General features: G+C 41.3%; 1 protein-coding gene across 9 annotated transcripts in view; it reads right to left on the bottom strand.

The window, feature by feature from the left end:
• Sh3d19 (SH3 domain containing 19) overlaps positions 1-21,435 on the bottom strand; it is a 175,411-nt gene that overhangs the window by 44,991 nt on the left and 108,985 nt on the right. For 3 of the 9 annotated variants that reach the window (XM_078022039.1, XM_078022037.1, XM_078022043.1), the window contains exons 3-7: positions 12,232-12,272; positions 5,494-5,536; positions 3,212-3,350; positions 2,917-3,079; positions 988-1,971 (exon numbers count right to left, since the gene is read on the bottom strand). In XM_078022039.1, the coding sequence (XP_077878165.1) occupies positions 988-1,971; positions 2,917-3,079; positions 3,212-3,350; positions 5,494-5,536; positions 12,232-12,272 (1,370 nt within the window). Of the gene's footprint in view, positions 1-987; positions 1,972-2,916; positions 3,080-3,211; positions 3,351-5,493; positions 5,537-7,125; positions 7,166-12,231; positions 12,273-16,304; positions 16,321-21,435 lie in introns of those variants that run through there. The other 6 variants (XM_078022040.1, XM_040293198.2, XM_078022041.1 and 3 more) reach the window with 5 other exon arrangements.

The raw sequence follows: 21,435 nt of genomic DNA, 5'->3' as shown, positions 1-21,435 counted from the left end.
AGGTGTGCACCACTGTGCCTGGCAAAAAATTTTAAAAATGTGGCCTGGCTTAAGGAATCATGAAGATGTTGGACAATAAACACAATATCCTAAAAAATAAACAAGACTTAGTGTAAAAAGACCAAGTTTGAATCAATGACAAGTAGAATCAGCTTAGTTTGACAAATAAGCTTTACCATTGCACCCACCCCCTGAACAGTGTGCACGAAGAAAACACTCTCTGCCTCGTGGGAAATCTAATTGTCCTGATCTTGGCAGCAAACTTGGAACTGTTGTATTTTATTGACACAAATTTGCATTCCCAAAGGAGGACGTTCTGAGCAGACTGCAGAAAAAAAAGATCTTTGCAACGTGTGCCGGGTCCTCCTTGCTCCTGCCACCCCCACCTGGTTGGCTCCTCTCCTGGCTCTCCCAGCTGGGCCCTCTGGGGCACTGCATGATCTCCTGTCTATAAGAAGCTCCCACTGCACCCACCTAGTGCAATGTCCTCCAACTTTCCAACATCCTGGACCCTTTCAATGTGAAGCCTGAATTCTCCACCTGCCAGAGCAAGGGAAGACAGCCCCACAGCCTGGTTGATGCTTAGCCCCTGGGTGCTTCCTTCTGGTCCAGAGTGATAATTGATGCCGAGTCTCCCTCTTCCCTTCCTTCTCTGTCTCCAACCCCCACCTCCTCCAAGTTTCTTTTAATTTTTTATTTTTTGTAGTTGTAGATGAACAGTTGCTTTTATGATATTTATTTTTATGGGGTGCTAAGGATGGAACCCAGTGTCTCTCACATGCTAGGCAAGCGCTCTGCCACTAAGATACGGCCCTAGCCCCAGGTTTCTTAATTTCTCTGTTCATTCCCATCTCTACACAATCATTTGCACACCTCAAGCACTAACTTCCATATTGCTACAAAACAATGTGATATTGAAGCAAGTGATACTGAAGGTGCCCCCCACCATGAGTCTAGGTTCCCCCCAGACTTTTGAGTTTTACTCACCTAGAAGCAGCTCTGAACTGAGGGATTCTTCAGCCGGGCTCCCAGGGGAGGTGGGCAAAACATCATCATCAAAGCTGATGAGGTCAATGTCCCCCAGGGACTTGCTTTGCAGAGCTGGAATGGGGGGGTTGGTCGCGGGCCCTTCTCCCAGTGACCTGAATGCTTTGGCTTGTGATGCCACTGAGAGCCGGGGAGGAACAGGGGCTGGTTTCGGTGGAGCCGGAGGGCAGCTGGGGTTTTCTGAGGAAACCGATTTCTTCGGGGGCAAGGGCCGAGGGGCAGGAGTGGGGACTTTCTTCCCAGCATCAGGGCTGTCGGCCACGGGCCCTCCTCCCGGAATCTCGTGGTTAGCACTTCGGGTAAGGCCAGGAGTTGGTTTCTTTGGCAATTCGGGTTTGGTTACTGGTACACTGCCTGGTTCTGCTGGTGAAGAGAATGGGGCGAGCCCTTCCCTGGAGGTCACCTTGAGCCTGTTTTCAGCCCAGGCGTCCCATTCTCCAGAAGCTCTGTTAGCCGCTGGTTTGGGAGCCACAGAAGGTTTCCCTGAAGAAACGGCAGGCTTTGGGGGCAGTGTGCGGGGGGTGATCTCTGGTTTCTTGGGCAGTCCCGGGGTTTCTGCGTTTGTCTGACCCTCAAATGCTTTGATCCTTGAAACAATGCTATTTTGGCTTTGCTCTGCGTTCATCGTGTCCATCCTTGGCGGACTCTCTAAGTCGCTGGTATTGTCCAACAGACACTGGGGCCAGCCTGGGGATGGCTCCTCTTCTGGGACCGCTGGGCTGATTTTCTGGGTAGTTTTAGCTACTGGTCTGAGGTTGCTTTTCGATCTTGGTTTTGGCACTGGACATCTTGGAGCACTGGGGTTTTCTGGACAACTTGCTTCTTCAGAAACATCAAAGACTATTAAAGGAGCCACACTGGTGGGGACACCGCCGGGTGAGGCTGCTGGGGAAGGCTGAAGAGGCTTGAGAGGCTCCGGCAGTGCTGACAAGACCAAAACAAAGTGGCAAGTGTTATAATTTAAAAGAACAAAATGACAGGGGACACACAGATTTTGAAAATATACTTATGGACTATCAAGAGAGTTTGGTTTCCTTCATGAGCAAAAAGTGACTGCAAAATCAATGGGGAGATAGATGGATGTTTATATTTAGCTTCCTGCAGGAGGGTTCTTCAACTTATATTTGTTCATATAAAAATGCTCATTATATCATATTTTAAAACACCATGAAATTCTTGATTCTTTTTTTTTTTTTTTGGTGCCAGGGATTGAACCCAGAGACACTTAACCACTGAGTCACATCCCCTGCCCTTTTTTTGTATTTTATTCAGAGACATGGTCTTGCTGAGTTGCTCAGGGCCTCACTAAGTTGCCAAGGCTGGCTTTGAACTTAAGATCCTCCTGGGATCCACTGGGATCCCACCACTTTGACTGGCAAATTCCTGATTCTTTTTAGACATATCTACGAACCATTTCTCTCTGGTTGTCAAAATTCCAGCATCTTTAATGCTTTTCTTTTCCAAAGCAACTTACTCTGTCACCCTAATAAAATACTTTGTAAAAACCTGACAGAAAAATTACCCTTAGCATCCTATCAAGTTTAAGTTGCTAAATATAAAATCCTTCTCAAAGGAATAAGTAGAGGACATCCACGGTAATGTACACCCAGTACTCATGTACACGTGAGTCACCCAGATGATGTTTTCGTGACATGAACTTGTGTGAGCCCAAGAAATTAGGGCTACAGCTCTTAAGAATGATCTATTATAATAATCACTGCATACCCCAATAGAGAAAGCACCCAGTGATCACAATCACTGAGAAGCAGAGCTCAATAAATTATGCACAAATTGTAGATTATTTTAAAGGCTGGAAGCCTACTGATTACTCCCCCTGGAACTAGGTCAGAATTAGAGAAGACAAATTACTTGCATTACTTTGAGGCAGATTGTTGTCTATGTCTTCTGAAAAGTCAGTCTGAGTTGCAGAAGTGATAGTGTGCCTTGGAGTGGCAGCAGCATTATTATTATTTGTAGTGTTAACTTGGACTTGGTTGATTTCTTTTATGACTTGTTCATAAGAAGGCGGGAGCTACAAAACAAAGAAGGAAAATTTTAGATATCTCTGGGTGATAGCCAAGGTGTTGTGACAGTGGCATAGTTTTTAATCTTTGAATTTCATTTTAAAAATAAAATGTAAAGAGGTAGTGGGATGTTTATTTACCTCAGCAGAAACCAGCTCATTCGGCCTCCACGGGCCGGGGGCAGGAGTTGGAGGAAATCCCAGTCCTGGAGGTGGGGCTCCTGGAAACCACGAGGCTGGCCTCAGAGGCTCAGCTGCCACAATGGTGATCTCTGGGCGCCTGGAGGAAAGAAGTCTCAGTGAGGTTCTGCAGGCTGGTAATAAGCTATTATTGTTTATTTGTAAATGTTCAAAGGTTAGTAAAAACAACCAAGACCCCCCAAAAGTGGTTTAAGAACTGGCCTGGACCGTCTCTAACAGCACACCCAGACGGGCTTTAGGGGAGCAAATGGTAGTCATCCTCTCACTCTGGCCTCAAAAAATTAGAGATGAACCTGTAGCGTTACCTTGGCTGATAAGGACCAGGACCAACCATAAGGCCCATTCCATCTCTTCCCTCCCAGGTTCTGCTGCTGTGCAGACTGCAGCACAAGCATATGGAACATGGAAGAAAACACCCTGGCCACTGGTATTGCTTGGTTTCTGCCAATTTAAACTGAGTGCTCTGAAATGAAAATCACCATCTACAGAGAACACCCTCATCCTCCTCACTCCATCTGTATACCAGTTCACAGCTCTCCGTAAGTGGCTTCAGTTCACTGGACCCTGAGAAGTGTCAGCACTCTATTATGATTTGATGACTAATCTGTAATACTGGGGAGGCATAGTGATTTAGGCCTAGCTTCTCCCTCCCTTTTTTTTGGTACCGGGGATTAAACTCAGGAGCACTTGACCACTGAGCCACATCCCCAGCTCTGTTTTGTATTTTATTTAGAGACAGGGGCTCACTGAGTTGCTTTAGTACCTTGCTTTTTTTGCTGAGGTTGGCTTTGAACTCACCATCCTCCTGCCTCAGCCTCCCAAACCACTGGAATTACAGGCATGCACCACAGCACCCAGCTTAGCTTCTCCTTTTCTTAATCTGATGCTACTTTTTTAATGTTGGAATTTTATCTTCAATCTAACTTCCTAGCAAAACTAATTGTGTGATCTTGGGAAAATCAATCCATCTTTCTGAGCCTCAGAGTTTTCTCAGGGATGATAATACCTGCTCTGCCTTTCTGTGGCACTCTTTGGAAAATAAAAATAAAAGAGCACAGTTGTTATCAAAACTAGGCCCAGACGAACATTCTCATGCTAGCCAGGGAAGTAGTAGAATCTTATCACTGAATAAACTTCAACTGCATCCCTGAGAACATCTGCTTATAGTTTTTATCTAACTATATAGCAAGAGTTACTAGCAATCCATCTTAAGCACTATGTGTACATGAATCCTTAGAACAACCTGAGATGTAGGTGTGATCAGCACCATTTTAAAGATGGGGATAGAGATGCTAAGGAGGTGAAGCAGCTGGTCGATGTCCATGGTAGGATCTGAACTTGGTTCTGCCTGGTTCTAAAGTCCTTGTTTTTCATTACTCTACAGTGTACTGTAAGAATTTTGAAAGCAGGAATCATGACTTACAAAACCCTTTTTATCCATTTATTCTCCTGTCCACCCTTCTATCCTTCTATCTATTATTTCACTTATCTAACTACTCTCTGCCAATTTTCCTTTCCTTTTTCCAATCACTCACTCACCCACCGTTTATCCATCCAGTTGTCTATTTAGCTCATCTGCCTCTTTCCTTTTTTTTTTAATATTTTTTTTTTAGTTGTAGATGTGTACAATGACTTTATTTTATTTATTTATTTTTATGTGGTGCTGAGGATTGAACCCAGTGCCTCACGTGTGCCAGGGGAGCGCTCTACCACTGAGTCACAACCCCAGCACTTTTTAAATTTTGAGATAGGGTCTTGCTAAGTACCTGAGGCTGGCCTCAAACTTATGACCCCCCACCTCATCCTCCCTAGTCGCTGGGATTACAGGCATGAACCACCCCACATGGCCTCTTTCCTTTTCTTTATCTTTCTATCAGTTTTCTATCTTATCATCCATTAATTTATCTAGGCAACATTAAGTAAGTACCTATCAGATGCAAAGCATTTCTTTGAAGCACTTGTTTAAAGTTGTTTAATAAACACTTTAAAATCAAGTTCAGGAAATAACTACTGTCAAAAGGAACATTTTCAGGCCTGTATCACTTCTTCTCTCAAGTAAAAGCATCACTCAAACTTATAGATTAATTCAGGAAATGTACCGATGAGGCAGAGCATAGTATTGCTTTACTTATGAAAGAAATTATTTAATTTGCCAACTGATGACCCACTTTTATTTCCATTATTATCAGAATATATGCCCTCTATTATAAATAGAATCGTACCTCCTATCTCGATGAAGTTCACTCTGAATAGAAGTCCGAGAAGCTATAGAAGAAAGAATAAACTGGTATAGTAAAAAATCAGCATATTCAATAAAGATTCAATTTTTATAGAGTGCACAGTTAGAAAAAATTGGCTTATCCTGGACAACATATAGACTGTATGAATTTTAATATCTCTAAGTAGAAGAGTAAATCAAGAGTAAATCTTTTTATACAGCAAAACATTGATTAAAATTATGTATTTGAATTATATAAGAAAGTAGAGATTTCAAAAACTCTCCAAAGCACATTTTGTGGTTCTGAAAATAATTTAAAGAAAGCACAGAGAAAAGAAGATAGCTATTAAATACAAACTGCATGTCAGAGAATTGAGATGATGGTATGAAATAACAATGGAAGAAAACTTAAAAAAAATATCTAATTTATATGACTATAATTTTGTTATAATTGTTTATAACTATTTTGAAGAATGTGGAAGTGGTCAGATTCTCATCTATTTTCCTACCCAGAATTTTATAATCTCTAAGTAATTACTCTTTATTAATTATTTAAGAGATAATAATAAGTGGAAAAGGTGTTCAAATCATTATAAACATGTTTATGATACATATTGTTTACATGAAACATTGACTTCCTCCTCAAGTCTCAAACTCAAAAGGTTCAATGGTTAAATTTTTCCCCAAATTTTATTTTACAAAAGCAAATTGAGTATTAATTAAACAACCTAAAAAAAGGTCCCATGTGGGGTGAATTTTTATGTAACGGAGACTATTATCTCTATTTTCTTTTTTTGGGGGGACGGAGTGTACCAGGGGTTGAACCCAGAGGCACTCAACCACTGACCCACATCCCCAGCCCTTTTTACTTTTTATTTAGAGACAGAGTTTTTCCAAGTTGCTTAGGGCCTCACTAAGTTGCTGAGACTGGCTTTGAACTGGCGATCTTCCTGCCTCAGCCTCCCAAGCCGCTGGGATTACAAGTGTGTGCCACTGCACCCAGCTCTTATCTCTATTTTCAAGGAACACATTCCTGAGATCCTTTTGGCAAAAAAACCAAATAAATAAAATAGAATAAAATCAAGTACTATACTGTAAGGATTTGTACACAAGGGGAATTTATGTCAGACATAAACTATTTGGACTGGTTGCTTTCAGTCTCTTTCCATGACTACTTTCTCAATGCTTCTGATTTGAAAAGATTAAAAGCACAGATCTTTCCTTCCTTTCTCCTATGAATTCACTCCTCTCTGAAAGAGGAGGCTGTGCAGACTGTGGTGGTAGAAAAGGAAATCTCGGCTGGGGTTGGCGCCGGGACAGCTGAACTGATGCTGGGATTGTCAAGACAACCCCTAACACCGGAGACCCAAGCCCTTGGATCTTCACTTGGAAGTTCTTGTCATGACGAGGCTTGACTGTGACATTGCTATCAAGAGCTAAACCAAGCGGAGGATCACTGTGTGTACTGGAATAAAAGGGGACAGACAGGGAGGAGCCGGCACAGTGCGTCTGATTGGGGAGAAGCTTTCATTAAGCCAAGGACCACCAGAGAGAGCCATGGTCACATGGCTGCCACCACCACTCAAGCCGCAATCAACAGATATAAAATGTAAAAGACTGCATGTCACAAACGTACCTCTTCCACGGGGCATTGTGCCATGTACTGCTCATGAGTACTAAGAGAAAAAAAGAGGGGTTACAGGAGAGGAAAGGGAGGAAAAAAAGAGTGAGCCCCTGCCCATGCGCTTACGGGCTTCTTCCACAAAGGCTTCCCCCGCTCTGCACAAGGAGAAGAGAAAAGCTCAGAACCAGAGTTTCAGAGGGTGAAGAAATATGGCCCTGCAAAGATGTGTCTGTTCAGACCACCCCCACACAGAGCCAGTAAAAAAATGTGCCTGTAGTTTTCAACATGGATAGAAAAAAAAAAAGAAAACCCACATCTAAAAACCATTTTGCAAAATCAATTTGCTCCTTCAATAGAGATTGATTTTAAAGTATGAATAAAACTTAAAAGGTAATTTAGTAGTCGAATTACATTCTTTTACATCAGTGGCTTTTAGTTGAATTCCGCCCCTTCACATCAGAGGTCGCTGGTAACGGTCCCCCAGCCCCTGGCAGCAGAGTGGCATTGTTCCTCTCGTGCCCAGATATGCCCAGACGGAGGAGGGGGCTTCACAGTCATCTGAAGATATCCTTCTCCACAGCCCTTGACAACCGCTGCTTCCCTCCCCCTTTTCTGATACCCACCCCCCCCACTCATCGTGAACAAAATCTCTCTTTTCTCTCTTGATGTCTATAAAACAACTGTCACTGTCAGAGTTGAACAAGTTTTGTAGCTTGAAACACTTGAGGTTTTCAGGAAGATTTTCATGTTGTGTCTCCTGCTCTTCCTGCTAATTCCTCAACTATCCACTTACATGTGTCATTCTCATTTCCCCAGATCAGACAGATTTGATGTAATTGTCACCAGGAGAATTGCGTTTGCCATCAACGCTTACACAGATCAACATGTCCCATTTAACTTCTCTGCCACAGGCTCCTGGTCTCTCCTGCATTTGGGGCTAATGCCACAGAATAAAGGCAGTGTTTTCAGTTAAAGTGATTCAATGGCTCTGCAGACTGACTCAGAAACTTTCCTAGTTCAAATGGTTAAATTCTACATGCAAAACACATTAGGCCATCTATGAAAGGGCTGAGACGTGTATTTCTGATATTAGCACCAATAAAGAATCTTCTCAAGTTCTAGGGGGATCCTAAGTCTTGGAAGACCCTCAGGGATCATCCTCCTCACACCATAGAGGTAGAGACTGAGTGAACGCCCCTCAGGGACAAGCCGAGGACCAACTGGCTTCTTCCAAATTCAACATCAAGTGATCAGAAGAAATAAATACACAGAAAGTTTGTTGTATTATAAATGTCCTCACTAGAGGTGTAAATAATAACAAAGTGATTTTCTTATTAAACAGTTAATTACAATAGCATTAAAGGTGTAGATAATGATGATAATGATGTGATCCTCTCCTTATTTAACAGTCATTACAATAGCAGGTGTTTTTATTTTCTCCTGATTCAGAATCTACTGAACAATAGGTGATGAATAAATGTTTACTAAATGGGAAAAAAAAAAATCTGCACTATCAGTGAAAGTCACCAGAGCTCACTGGCTGCATTTGTGTGGAGCTGGGTGGCAGAGAATATCCACGGAGGGGAAAGCTCGATGGCCCTGAAGTCCAGAGGTCTGCAGTCACATCCCAGCTCCACTTTATGAAGCTTGTTTACCTCTCAGGACTCAGTTTCCTCCATCTGTAAAATGGGGCTCACACGTGCCACCACTATCTTACAATGCATGTGAGACAGGTCTTCACTTGTGGTATGTAATCAATATTAGTTCAATCTGAATTTCAAGGAATAATCCTGAACTAACCCTGAACCTTCCTCTTAAAGAGCCAATGACAGAATATGAAATTCTCAACATCTCCTATTAGAACTAAAAGCTAGCAAACATATTTAGGGCTCGAAAGAATGAACACAAAGAGAAGGACCACATAGCTTAATGGTAACCAGAATCATCATAGAAGAATTTGAAATAATGTAAGGAATATTTATTTTAAAACATAATAGTCTGTCTCCTTAGATGACACATTTAAATGGGTTGGCTAAGATAAAAATTACTTACAACTTTTTCTTACATGATAGTTAAAAAGGGAAGAAAAAATGAGGTAGCACAATTATCCCTTGCTCTCTGTTTAAGAGGATCTGTTTGGCCTTCCTGCCCAACATCGGGAATAAACACAAACAGGAATTTCTTCAGTGTTTACAAAGTGACTGAGGTGCAAGAATCAAAGTGGGATTATGGCAATCCCACTCCTCAAAGTATACCCAAAGTATTTAAAATCAGTATACTACAGTGACATGGCCACATCAATGATTATAGCATCTCAGTTCACAACAGCTAATCTGCGGGCCCACCAGGTGCCCTTCAACAGATGAATGGTTAAAGAACATGTGGTACATACACACAATGGAATATCACTCAGTCAAAAAGAAGAATAAAATTATGGCATCTGCTGGTAAATGGATAAAAATGGTGACTATCAAGTGACATAGGCCAACCAAAAAAAAAACCAAAGGCCAAATGTTCTCTCCAATATGTGGATGCTGACTCACAATAAGGTGTGTGTGTGTGTGTGTGTGTGTGTGTGTGTGTGTGGAGGGAGGGGCACGTTGAAAAGAAGTTCATTGGATTAGACAAAGGAGAATGAAGGGAAGGGAGGGAAGATGGGAATAGGAAAGACAGTAGAATGAACTGGACATCACTTTCCTATGTTCATATATGAATACACGACCAGTGGAACTCCACCTCATGTACAACCACAAGAATGGAAGTTATACTCCATGTATGTAGGATATGTCAAAATACACGCTATTGTCATATATATATAAAAAGAACAAATTAAGAGGCTGGGGTTGTGGCTCAGTGGTAGAGCGCTTGCCTGGCATACATGAAGCTCTCGGTTCGATTCTTAGCACCACATACAGATAAATAAAATAAAGGCCCATCAACAACTAAAAAAAATATTTTTTAAAGAAAAGAACATTTTTTTTTTTTTTTAAGGCAACTGGGTTAGTTAGAAAACAAAACCCACCAGCTAGGGAAAGCCAGGGTCTTCCCTTGGCCCCCCTCCTTCCTCCCCTGCTGCTTTACCAATTCCCTCTTCTCTCTTGCTCCTGGCTCCCTGCTCGCGGCTGCCTGGAATGTCGGCAAGTTTCCTCCCCCTCAACAGCTCTGCTGCTGCAAGGTAAGCAAGATCCATTCTGGAGGATCTATGGGAAGTCAAGGACAGATGTCCACCCCTGACAGAGTCCTGGAGTGCAAGGAGAGGTTAGGTAAGAAGTCGGGAAGGACATCAGGAGCCGCAGAGGGGACTGAGGACCTCTTCAACAGAAGGCCTTGGTTTACTGGGTCACATCGTGTCTTTTGCCTCATGGTCTCTGGAAGACACAGTGTGACCTCAGAATCACAAGATTCTAGAATCACAAAGATTCCCCTCCTTGTCATCTCTATCCTATGAGCTTTTCCTTTAATGCTTTGCCACCTCCAGGAATTTGCCTGTCATCTCACTACCCCAAATTGTATCTCCAGCCAAGAAACTCTTGCCAAATTCGTGGCCTTAATTTCCTATTTAAATTCTCTTCCTGCCCCCCTCCATTCTACCTTAAGAGTGCCAAGACATTTAAATCTATTATGAATATGTCATTTTAATGTCCCAATCCCTTTCATCATACATGGTGGCATCCCCTCATCTTTATCGTTCGCCAACAAAGAAATGAATGGGGTGGAGGACATGGGATACATTTCTGTATTGCCACCTTACAAAATTTTCACTGGAATGGTTCAAATGCATGTTCTTCATGACCTTGTGGATATCTTAACATCAAAGTGAAGATCAAAAATTCTGTTTCCAGGCACAGCAGTGCACGCTTGTGATCCCAGCAACTCAAGAGGCAGAGGCAGGAGGATTGCAAATTTCAGGTCAGCCTCAGCAACTTAGCAAGACCCTGTCTCAAAATCAAAAAGTAAAAGGGGTATGGATGTACTTCAATGGTAGAGCACTCCTGGGTTCAATCTCTAGCACCAAAAAAAAACAGGGTGGGGGAAATGGGAATAGAACATCCCTGGGTTCAATCTCCAGTTACTATAAAAAATTAAAAAAACTGTATTTCCAAAGACAGTTTCTATTCTCCTCAGCATGGAAATTTTAGCTTGAATAATGAACACATCTAAAATCCCATCTTCATTCTTTTCTATAACAGGTAATCCATGTTCTATTTGAAAAAGGGGTTTTCCAGAGCACTTTATTTAAAATAAGAGTCTTAAAATCCTGTACCAAGGGCAGATTTTAAAGCTTTAACCAAGAGGTAAAAATCATATCAATGTGTCATTCTGGAGGGAATTCTACTCACAGTAATTCTTATACATAAAAGTGTGTGCCCACTTTCACATTTACACAGTGTAAAAGCAAATGAACCATAAAGGACGGGGCTTAATAGTTTTTGTTGTTGTTTGTTTGTTGTTTGGGGGGGTACCCAGGGATTGACCTCAGGGGCCCTCGACCACTGAGCCACATCCCCAGCCCTATTTTGTATTTTATTTAGAGACAGGGTCTCACTGAGTTGCTTAGTGCCTCGCTTTTGCTGAGGCTGGCTTTGAAATCGAGATCCTCCTGCCTCAGCCTTCTGAGCTGCTGGGTTTACAGGCAAGTGCCACCGTGCCTGGATGTTTTTCAGCCCATCAGATGTCTTAACTATAGGAAATGGTTATATAAAATGATATCAGATCATAGACATTGACAACTACATAGCCATATTTAAACAACTTCATTCTATAAGAGAAAGGTATTGTTTTGGGGAACTGGCTTATCAGTAAAGCTGAAAACCTACCTGTTTCAACTGTTTTATTAATTTCTTTTTTAATATATATATATATATATATATATTAGTTGTAGATGGACACAAAACCTTTTATTTTTATGTGGTGCTGAGGATTGAACCCAGGGCCTCACGCGTGCCAGGCAAGTGCTCTACCACTGAGCCCCAGCCCCCTGTTTAATTAATTTCTTAAGAGAAACTACTCTTTTTGGGTTCTTTGTAGATTCATCAAATACAATCACTTGCAGGAAATCTAAATCATCATTTAAAATTATAACAGAGGGAAATACAGAGTAGGAAAAAGCAAACTTACATCTCTTGATTACGGCTCTAATGGATGACAAGGGTCCTTGGCTAGAAAAAGAAAGAAAGAAAACGTGTTACACAGCTGCCATTCTTTTGAAGAGTTTTTCAGAATGCTGAATCATTCTGGGACTCACATGGTGCCAAGCAGCAAGTTAGATACAATAGTCACTGGCCTATCATCTTCTCAAAACAGAAACAAAAGATAAATTTTAAATTGCCTTTTATATTTAAGCTGTTGTGTAGAAAGTGAGGGGCCTCATGAAGGACATCTTCTGGGAAAACAGATTTTGCTTTAAAATTGCTTTCATAAGCACCTATGCACTACTGCACCAGCCAGTGACAATTTGGACATTACAGGATGCTACAAAGAGCTTTCCTGCTCTCAGCTCTTCTGGGTCAGACACTGGATTTTTTTGTTTTTGTTTTTTATTTTTGTTACTGTTGTCTTTATTCAAACCAGATGGACTAACTGCTTTTAGAACCATTTAGAAAAAATATACGACTCTGAAAGTTTAATGGTGTGCATGGTGTAAGGGGCTGGGGGTTTCTTGTTTATAAAATTCTTCACTCTTTTCAGAATGTTTTTTAAAAACGAATACTTATTTAAAAATTCATGCCCTTTTAAAATTTATGCTTGTGGTAATCTGTTTCTTACATAGATAAAACTTTAGGAAAACAACACAACATATTGGTTCATTTTAAAGGAGGAACACTTTGAAGAATGTACTAGCTATGATTTGAACGTCTCTCCCCAAAAGCATATTTTGGACTCTTAATCCCCAGAAATAGTACTGGGAGGAGGGGCCTAATGAGAGGAGGGTAGACCATGAGGGGACCGCCCTCCAGGGGGCATGGAGGCTGTTATCACAGGAGACAGTGCACCACACAGGAGGTGGGCTGGGTGGGTGCTCACACACTCTCTTTTTCTCTTGGTTTCTGACAATAAACAAGCCCTCACCAGATGCCAGCCTTTGCTCAATTTTGGACTTCCCGGTCTCCTGAACAACAAGCCGTTAGCCTTCTCTTCATTATAAAATTACTTAGTCTTTGATATTCTGTTACAGCAGCACAAAACGGATTAAAAACTATTCTGCAAAAAAAGGAGGAAAAAAAAAAAAAGGCTCCAGGAGGCCTCTAATACCATGAAGCTAGACTATAATATAAAGATGCAACTGCTTCCAGCAATACTGATTTTTTTTTAAAAAGAGGCTTTCTATAAAACCACTTTTTAAAAAAAAGAACTAAAATAAGGTAATGTAGAAGAAGTAACAGGCCTATAAAGCAAGCAGGTTGAAAGAGGCTGGCAGCACAGATTTCCTGGTGCAACAGTGGAGAGAATCTATACATTGACCTTGAGTCCCCTGGCTCAGCTCTGGTGCACAGAAGCCAAACCTTGAAAAGCCAGCACTTCAAATGTACACGCCCAGGCAGGGTACAGGAGCTGCCACTGAGTACATCTTAATCTTGCGCACTAACACTGTCATGGGGGAATGTTAAACAAACAAAGAGCCCTTGTTACTTCTGTGGCAGAGGAAGGTTTATCGATTGGGGTGGAACCTTGCAGGTATTAGGAGATGAAGTGTTTTCCTCCAAAATTATCAGGTGAAGTCTTCACCCGCAGTGCCTCAGGATGTGAATTATTTGGAAAGAGGGTTGTTATGGATATAATTTGTTGAGATAAAGTCATATTGGGGCAGGATGGGCCACATCCAACCTGCCTGGTTCTTTAGAAGATAGCCTTGCAAAGGCAAGAATACACAGGACCCAGAGATGACCAAGGCAGAGACTGCAGCGATGTCACTGTGATCCAGCCCACATCAAACACCACCATCAAACCACAGAGGCCAAGAAGAGGCAAGGAAGGACTTGCCTATGACTTCAGAGGGAGCGTGGCTCTGCCAATGCCATTACTCGAGACCTCCAGCCTCCAAGACAGTGAGACAATACATTTCTGTTAAGTCATCTGTCTGGGGTACTTTGTTACTAAAGCCCTTAAAACCTAAAGGAACAGTCAAGCACCCCAAAATCAAAATCCAATACCCAAAACTTCTGAGCACTGACATGACCCTCTGAAAGACTTTGGAGTATTTTAGATTTTCAGAAGAAGGATGACCTGGAGGTAAAGTCTAGGCAGATATTCCAAAATCCCAAAAACTTCTGGTCCCGTGTTTCAGAAAAGGGTCACTCCACCTATACAGGGGGCTTTCTGGAGTGCTGAGTAGATGTAGTAGTGCTGAGTTGCATGCTGTGGATTTTTTTAGTATGTCATATTTCAATAAAAAGTGGCGGGGGAGGACGGGTGGGAAAGCTTGGCCCAAACCAGGATTTTAGCCGAGATCAGCTGAGGTTCTTCAAATCTCAAGATTTACACCATCACGTTTGGGCTGAAGTGTAAACAAATCAATCAATATCTTGTCTAGAACAGAATTTTCCAAGCTCTAAAGCTCTCCTTTAGAAGTTAACAGGGTTTTGTGGTGGGAAAATAAAATGGTGACCTGTGGTCAATACTTCTCTGTGGGAGGCAGTTCTGGAAGACAAGGGAGCCTCCAGCACTGTGGTGCACATACTTTCCCAAAGGCAAGTGCAGTTACTGATGCAAAGACCCAGCCTCTGAAGACAGTCCTTTACCTCTGTCATGCTGAGGAGCAAAGGCCACAGGTGAATGCTCCACCCTAAGTCTGCAGAAATCCTTCAGCACATCAGGGTCAGCTCGGCGCCTTCAAGAATCTACTATCCCAGACTCATTCCCAGTGCCTCCCCTTGCTAGCTGGTGGCCCTGTGCAAATCACTCTGCTTCTCTAAGGTCTCCCACTTCCTTATGCATAAAAGCAAGGGAAATGTAGCACTCCCTCATGGGTCTATTGTAAAGAGTCAGGAGAATCTGTTAAAGCATTTTACAAAGGGCCTGGAACAAAGCGTATTCAATAAATCTGAATTGCTATTATCATTACTCATGTTTGTTCAAAATCTTTAGGGGAATCTAAGACATTTGACAACACACACACAATCTTTGACAGGCTCCCACTTTGGGGTCTACTATCTTTCAGACAGCAAACCTAACAATTTGGTTTATGTTCTGAAAAGAAAAAATTTTGAGGGAGGCGATTTACTTTACTCCCCTGCAATGATTTAAAACCTTTACTCATTCTGAACTGAGCAGCAGCTTCTGTCCTGGTTCTTGCAGTGACTCCGGATCTTCTGCCTTCTGCTCTTTAAACTTAGCTGCTCTAACATCAGGCCCCCTTGTTCTTGGTGGGGCAGATAAAACCACTCCTGAAATGTGACCGTCAAAGATCCATCCAAGAGAAAAGTGAAGGCTCAGGGGAAAGGGCTTTCAGATCCTAGGGGACCAAAACTTGGGATCAAGGCAGAACTGCCTCAGGTCTGACCCTGATGCTCTATCTTCCCCAGGGCTCCCTGAATGTTCAGAGTCCCCTGTGTCCTCTCTATCCCACGCCTCAGAGAAGGCTCAGAGGTTCCCTCTCTACCCGTGCATTTACATATTACTTCAGTTGTTTCACCCCATTACAAATGCTAGATTAAAGCAATGGATTATATAATGGAAAGAAAAAGTCTTAGTAATTTATGTTTGCCACATATGGAGGGATTTGCCATTTTAATAGTGTCTAAATTAATATTACCATAATATATAGGACCAGATGTGATAAGCTGTGAAGAATGGAAAGATGTAAAGTGTAGTTAATTGAAATGAGAGAAAACAAAATACCTCATAGTTGTAAAATTCCGCTCCATGGTTTAAGAGAGAATAAAGATGTGTAAAGAAAATAATTTAGATCCAATTGGCACGGAGTTGCCAGGGCTTGAATCCAGGGACTCACACACTCTAAGCTCACGCTCTCCCACTGAGCTACACCCCCAGCCCCAAGGAATCTCTTGTGCTAAAGTTAAAAACTATAACAAAACTACATAGAATTTTTCATTAATTTTCTGAAAACCTCAGGGGAATACTATATTAGTTCTAAGTTCATTCACCTTTCCTTTAACATTGAAGGTCCAATTATGTTCATTAAGATCAATAATACAGGGACTGGGATTGTGGCTCAGTGGTAGAATGCTCACCTGGCACGTGCAAGGCCCTGGGTTGGATCCTCAGCACCACATAAAATAAATAAAATAAAGATTAAAAACAAGATCAATAATACAGGGCTGGTCAGTAGCTCAGTGGAAGAGTGCTTGCCTAGCACATGTGAGGCATTGGGTTCGATCCTCGGCACCACATAAAAATAAACAAATAAAATAAAGGTATTGTGTCCACCTACAACTACAAAAAAAAAAATTTTAAAAAGATCAATAATACAATATCAAGTTTCATCTGGTGCTATTAATCTATTTATCTATTTTTGTAGTAATTGAAATTAAACCCAAGGGTGCATTACCACTGAGCTACATCTTCAGACCTTTTTGTTTTTCTTTATTTTGAGACAGGGTCTTCCTAAATTAATGAGGCTGGCCTCCAAATTGGGATCCTCCTGTCTCAGCTTTCCAAGTATTATAGATGAGATCATAGATGTGCATCACCCAGCTCATCAGGAACTTTTCTAATTCATCTTTTTCAAGGACAAGAAAATTATAAAAGCAACTAATGTTTACATATTTCATTACGGGACAAATAAAGCTGATAAATATTGAAATAAGTTACATTAACACAATATACACTTAAAAATCCACAAAATGAATTCTACCAATAGTTATATCTGTAAACAGGAGGGTGGGGAGAGAAGAAACCAGAGGGAGGTGTGAAGTGCCCACTGGAGTCCATGACCACAGTGGGAGGGGTACAGAATCTGCAAACAGCTAGAGCCCTATTTTCCTCCTGTGTGACCTGATCAGTCCAATCACTTGTTGGAATTGTCCCTTTATTTGTGATATGAGAATATTATGCCTATATTCTGGCTGGTTGCTAAGACTCAATGAAAAAGCAAATATATTCATAGTGTTGAATGCACACTAGTCTCAAAAAATGTCAGTGATATTTCTTACCCTGATTTCCTATATACCAATTTCTATAGCTCATAACATATGAGGTTGAAATTTTTGGAATTATCCTGCCAATACCAGTTGAGTTGACCTAGAGTTATCACAACCCTACCTTACACATTTAAATATTCTGCATTTCAGCCCTAATTATTATTTACCACCTAGGAGTTTCACAATGCAAGCTTCTCCTATACCTAATCTCATGAAGCAAAGCAAAGACAAAGCTAAGAGATCAAAGCAAACCTACAAGTTTTTGATATGTCCCCCATGTCCCCCAAGCCCCCCAGTGCCCCACCCCCCACCCCTGAAACTCCACCTCCCCTGAATCCCCCGCCCCACACACTGGAAACGCAGATCTCTGTTCTTTCAGGTCACCCTTCCCAGGATGCTTCTCAAAGAACAGGCACCATGATCAGTGGCTCCCTGAATCTGTAGCACTCTGAATTTCATATTTCTTTAAGTCTATTAAAAAACAGATTCCGTAAAAAGGTTCAAAGATTGTGGAAGAGGCTTTCAACTATGTTATTTATAACTACAGCTCATTTAAAATTGGAATACACTGCCCTGTCCTTTCCAACTCTTTAAGATTCTTTCCCAGATGTGTGTGTCCTGACTCCCTAATTAAACCACAAGCTTCTCAGGGAGAAATAATGCCTTCTCCTCATTTTAAAAGTGCAACTCTGTAACTTGAATCATGTGTTCTCTGAACTAGTGTGGACTCAACCCTATTCATGGAGAAAGAAACAAATTATTTAAATAGTAGCAGAGATTCCATCTATAATCCACCTAATAAGCAAGTCTTTGGGAATAATTTGGCTGCTGGTTTTTGTCCCTTTGGTCTCAATTCCCAGTTACTCCTCAAATGCACATCTTGCCAAAAGTGTCTGGATCTGTGGTTTAAAATAGGTGTTTTTCATATAAAGTGTCACCTTGATGAGCACCTGGTGCTCACTGGAAGAGGACCCTCTACTCATGGATGGAAAACTGGCAAGACTGGCTTTATTAAGGGATGGTATTTAGACTCCATCATGGCACCCACTTGAGTAACAGACACAGCATCTTTAAGTGTCAGTTAATAGTTTCAAGGATAATTCTGCCTACTTAGTTTTTTCATTGTATATGACTGTTTGGAGGACGTTCTTCCTAAGTTAAAACTTTGATAGTTCCCAAATAATAAGCAGCACAAACTGTTCACTGATGTGCTACTGATCTCAAACTATGTGTAACATACAATAAGTGACAGTGACGTTAATCTGATAGAGCATGTCCCAGTGGTTATGTTATATGATATAGAGCAGGTACAACTTGGTTTGAGAGAGGTATGTGACGTACATCAACTCAGCACCTAAGAAGTGGCACTTATACTGCAACATGTGTGCATATCAAACCTCTTTACATGTGAACACGAGAAAGCCTGAGAACTATGGGTCTGATGTAAAATGTGTTCAATAAACATCTATTCAATAAACCAAGGAATTAAATAACCAGAAAGATTCTTTTCTGGGGTTGCACCTTTCCTCCACAATCAATCTAATTTGATCTATGCAGAGACTTTACATAGAACCCCCCCCCCCAAAGATCCAGGTACAGTGGTGCCCACCTGTAATCACAACAGCTGGTCCAGGGGAGGGATCTAAGGCACAAGGATCACATGTTCAAGAGCAGTCTCAGAAACTTAGCATGGCCCTCGGTAAATTAGTGACACTCCTTCTTAAAATGAAAACTAAAAAAGGTGGGGGATGTGGTTCATTCAGTGGTAAAATGTCTTTGGGTTCAATCCTCAATATCAAAGAAAAAAGAGAGGGAGAAAAAATAAACAGAGGGCCGGGGATAGCTCAGTAGTAGAGCTCAGCATATCTGAGGCCCTGCGTTTGATCCTCAACACCAACCACAGAACAGAACAGAACAAACAAACAAGAAATAGAAGAAACCTAAAAAGAAACAAGGGCTACCATCAAATCCTCTCCTTCCTAGCCATATAGTAATACAAGAGATTAAATTTTAAAGAGCTGAGGATATAACTCTGCAGTAGAGCGCTTGGTGACCATGCATGTGGTCCTTGAGTTCAAATCCCTAGTATTAGGAAAAAAAGAAAGAAAAGTGAAAAAAAAAATAGAAAAAAGATAATTAAATTTTAATATTAGGAGTTAGTTATTGGCAAAATGCATTAAAAGGAGAGCATATTTGTTTGGGGTCGGGGTGCATCAGGGATTGAACCTAGGGGTGCTTAACCACTGAGTCACATCCCCAGCCCTTTTTATTTTTTATTTAGAGACAGGGTCTTGCTAAATTGCTGAGGCTGGCCTTGAACTGCTACTCCTGATCCTCCTGCCTTAGCCTCCCCGGCTGCTGGGATTACAGGTGGGCTGCACCACCATGCCTGGGTCAAGGACAGCATAATTTTAAAAAGATGTATATTATAAGCTAGAAAACAAGAGGGATAAAATTAGAAAACATATGGCAGGGTAGTTTGGGGCAACTAAAAGGCAAATTTGTACTTCAATTTTCCACCAAGAAATTTCTACCCATGCTACTCCAGGCATTATGCCAGGTAGGAAAGAAACAGGACCATCTAGGACATGGGCCCTGACCATAGGTGGCTCAGAGCCTAGCAAGAAGCCTACAGGTAAGAAAAGACCTTACAATATTTCTATTTTTCTTAAAATTAGAATTTTCATGTATATTTTTTAGCCTTGGATCAGAGGTATTTTTGCACATCATTTTCTCCTACTAACTCATGAACCCCTTCTCAGGCCACACATGTTGGAAGGATGCTGCATGCAAATCATAAGTTAAAAAATATTATAGCAAATTTTTAAAAATTAGGGCAACTTTTAAAGTCTTCTTGACACGCTCACATCTTGTGTCATCAAATACTTCAGGTCCTATGTAAAGAACAAACTTCTCAAAACAACTGACTCATGCAGTTACACCCTGCTTAACAATGACTTTTAAGAGATGTCAAGAGAAGTTCTTTACCAAAGCCAGGGGAAAAAAGAACAGAAAACTCAGGAACACAGTTTCCCTAAGACTGGTCATCCTGATTTCAAAAACTATATACAATGTGGTGACACATCTCTGAACACGTTCGTTCTTGTGGACGTCAGGGAAAACCTGGTAAAACTCAGCAACAGACAGGGACTGAGACTGGCAAGGGACATCCTGGCAAGAAAAATTAGGCCACCGGAGGCTTGGTGTAATTTCAAAGAACAGTCACTTGGTCACACTAAAGGGGGGTAAATAAAAGGCAGATGTTTCCTATATTACAGTCCAGATTTATAGTCTCAACACCTATGTATAAGAAACAGCAAGTTGAAGCCCTCTGTCCATGGATAAAAAATAGTCAAATTTCTAGCTAGGTGCAGTGAGTGGCACACGCCTATAATCCCAGCAGCTCAGGAGGCTGAGGCAGAAGGATCACAAGTTCAAAGCCAGCCTCAGCAACTTAGCAAGACCTTGTCTCAAAAATAAAAAAATAAAAAGGGCCGGGGATGTGGCTCAGTGGTTAAGTGTCCCTGGTTTCAATCCCTAGTACAACAACAATAACAACAACAAAAACCCTGAAGCTTCTCATAATATACTAGCTCACCGTCTACCTAGAAAGGTTCTGCTTTACAACAGACACAAACAAACCAAAGAATACAGTATGCTGGTTCTCATCAGAACACAGAATCTGTTTCTCTCAAATATTTGTCTGTAATGCAAAAGGACAGAAGATGGCCAAGGGCAGGAGATGGCTAATACTACTGCCTACCCTGGCCACCACACACTCAGAGTGTACCTGGCGATGCTTTTTTATGCCAGACTCATGGAACACAGTGTTGATGCTGATATTTCTAGCTCTAGCTTTTAGTTATCTCTTTACTTCTTTGGTGCATGAGCAAACCTCTCATTTAAAAATAAGCCCAGATTAATTTCATATCTCTGGAGAAACACTGAAAATCAAAGGAAGGTGTAAGTCAATCTGTATCAGTTAACAGATGATTATTTGAATTTTAGGACATAGAAAGTATATATAGGAGAGGTAGAAAGGATGGAGGAAAGAAACAAAGAGCAGACTTCATACATAACTACTGTTTAGAGGAAAAGCAGAAGGTTTGATTCTTTAATGAAGGTGCAATTAGTGTAGACCAATATACTTGGTCTTCGTTTTGATATTATTGAGGTTTCTTTTTCCCCAGTACCAAGGATTTATCTCAGGGGCACTCAAGCA

This window comes from Ictidomys tridecemlineatus, chromosome 9 (genome assembly GCF_052094955.1).
Source record: "Ictidomys tridecemlineatus isolate mIctTri1 chromosome 9, mIctTri1.hap1, whole genome shotgun sequence".
In the NCBI taxonomy this organism is placed as follows: domain Eukaryota; kingdom Metazoa; phylum Chordata; class Mammalia; order Rodentia; family Sciuridae; genus Ictidomys; species Ictidomys tridecemlineatus.
The sequence above is the reverse complement of the archived record's forward strand: the minus strand, read 5'-3'. Positions and strand labels throughout refer to the sequence as shown.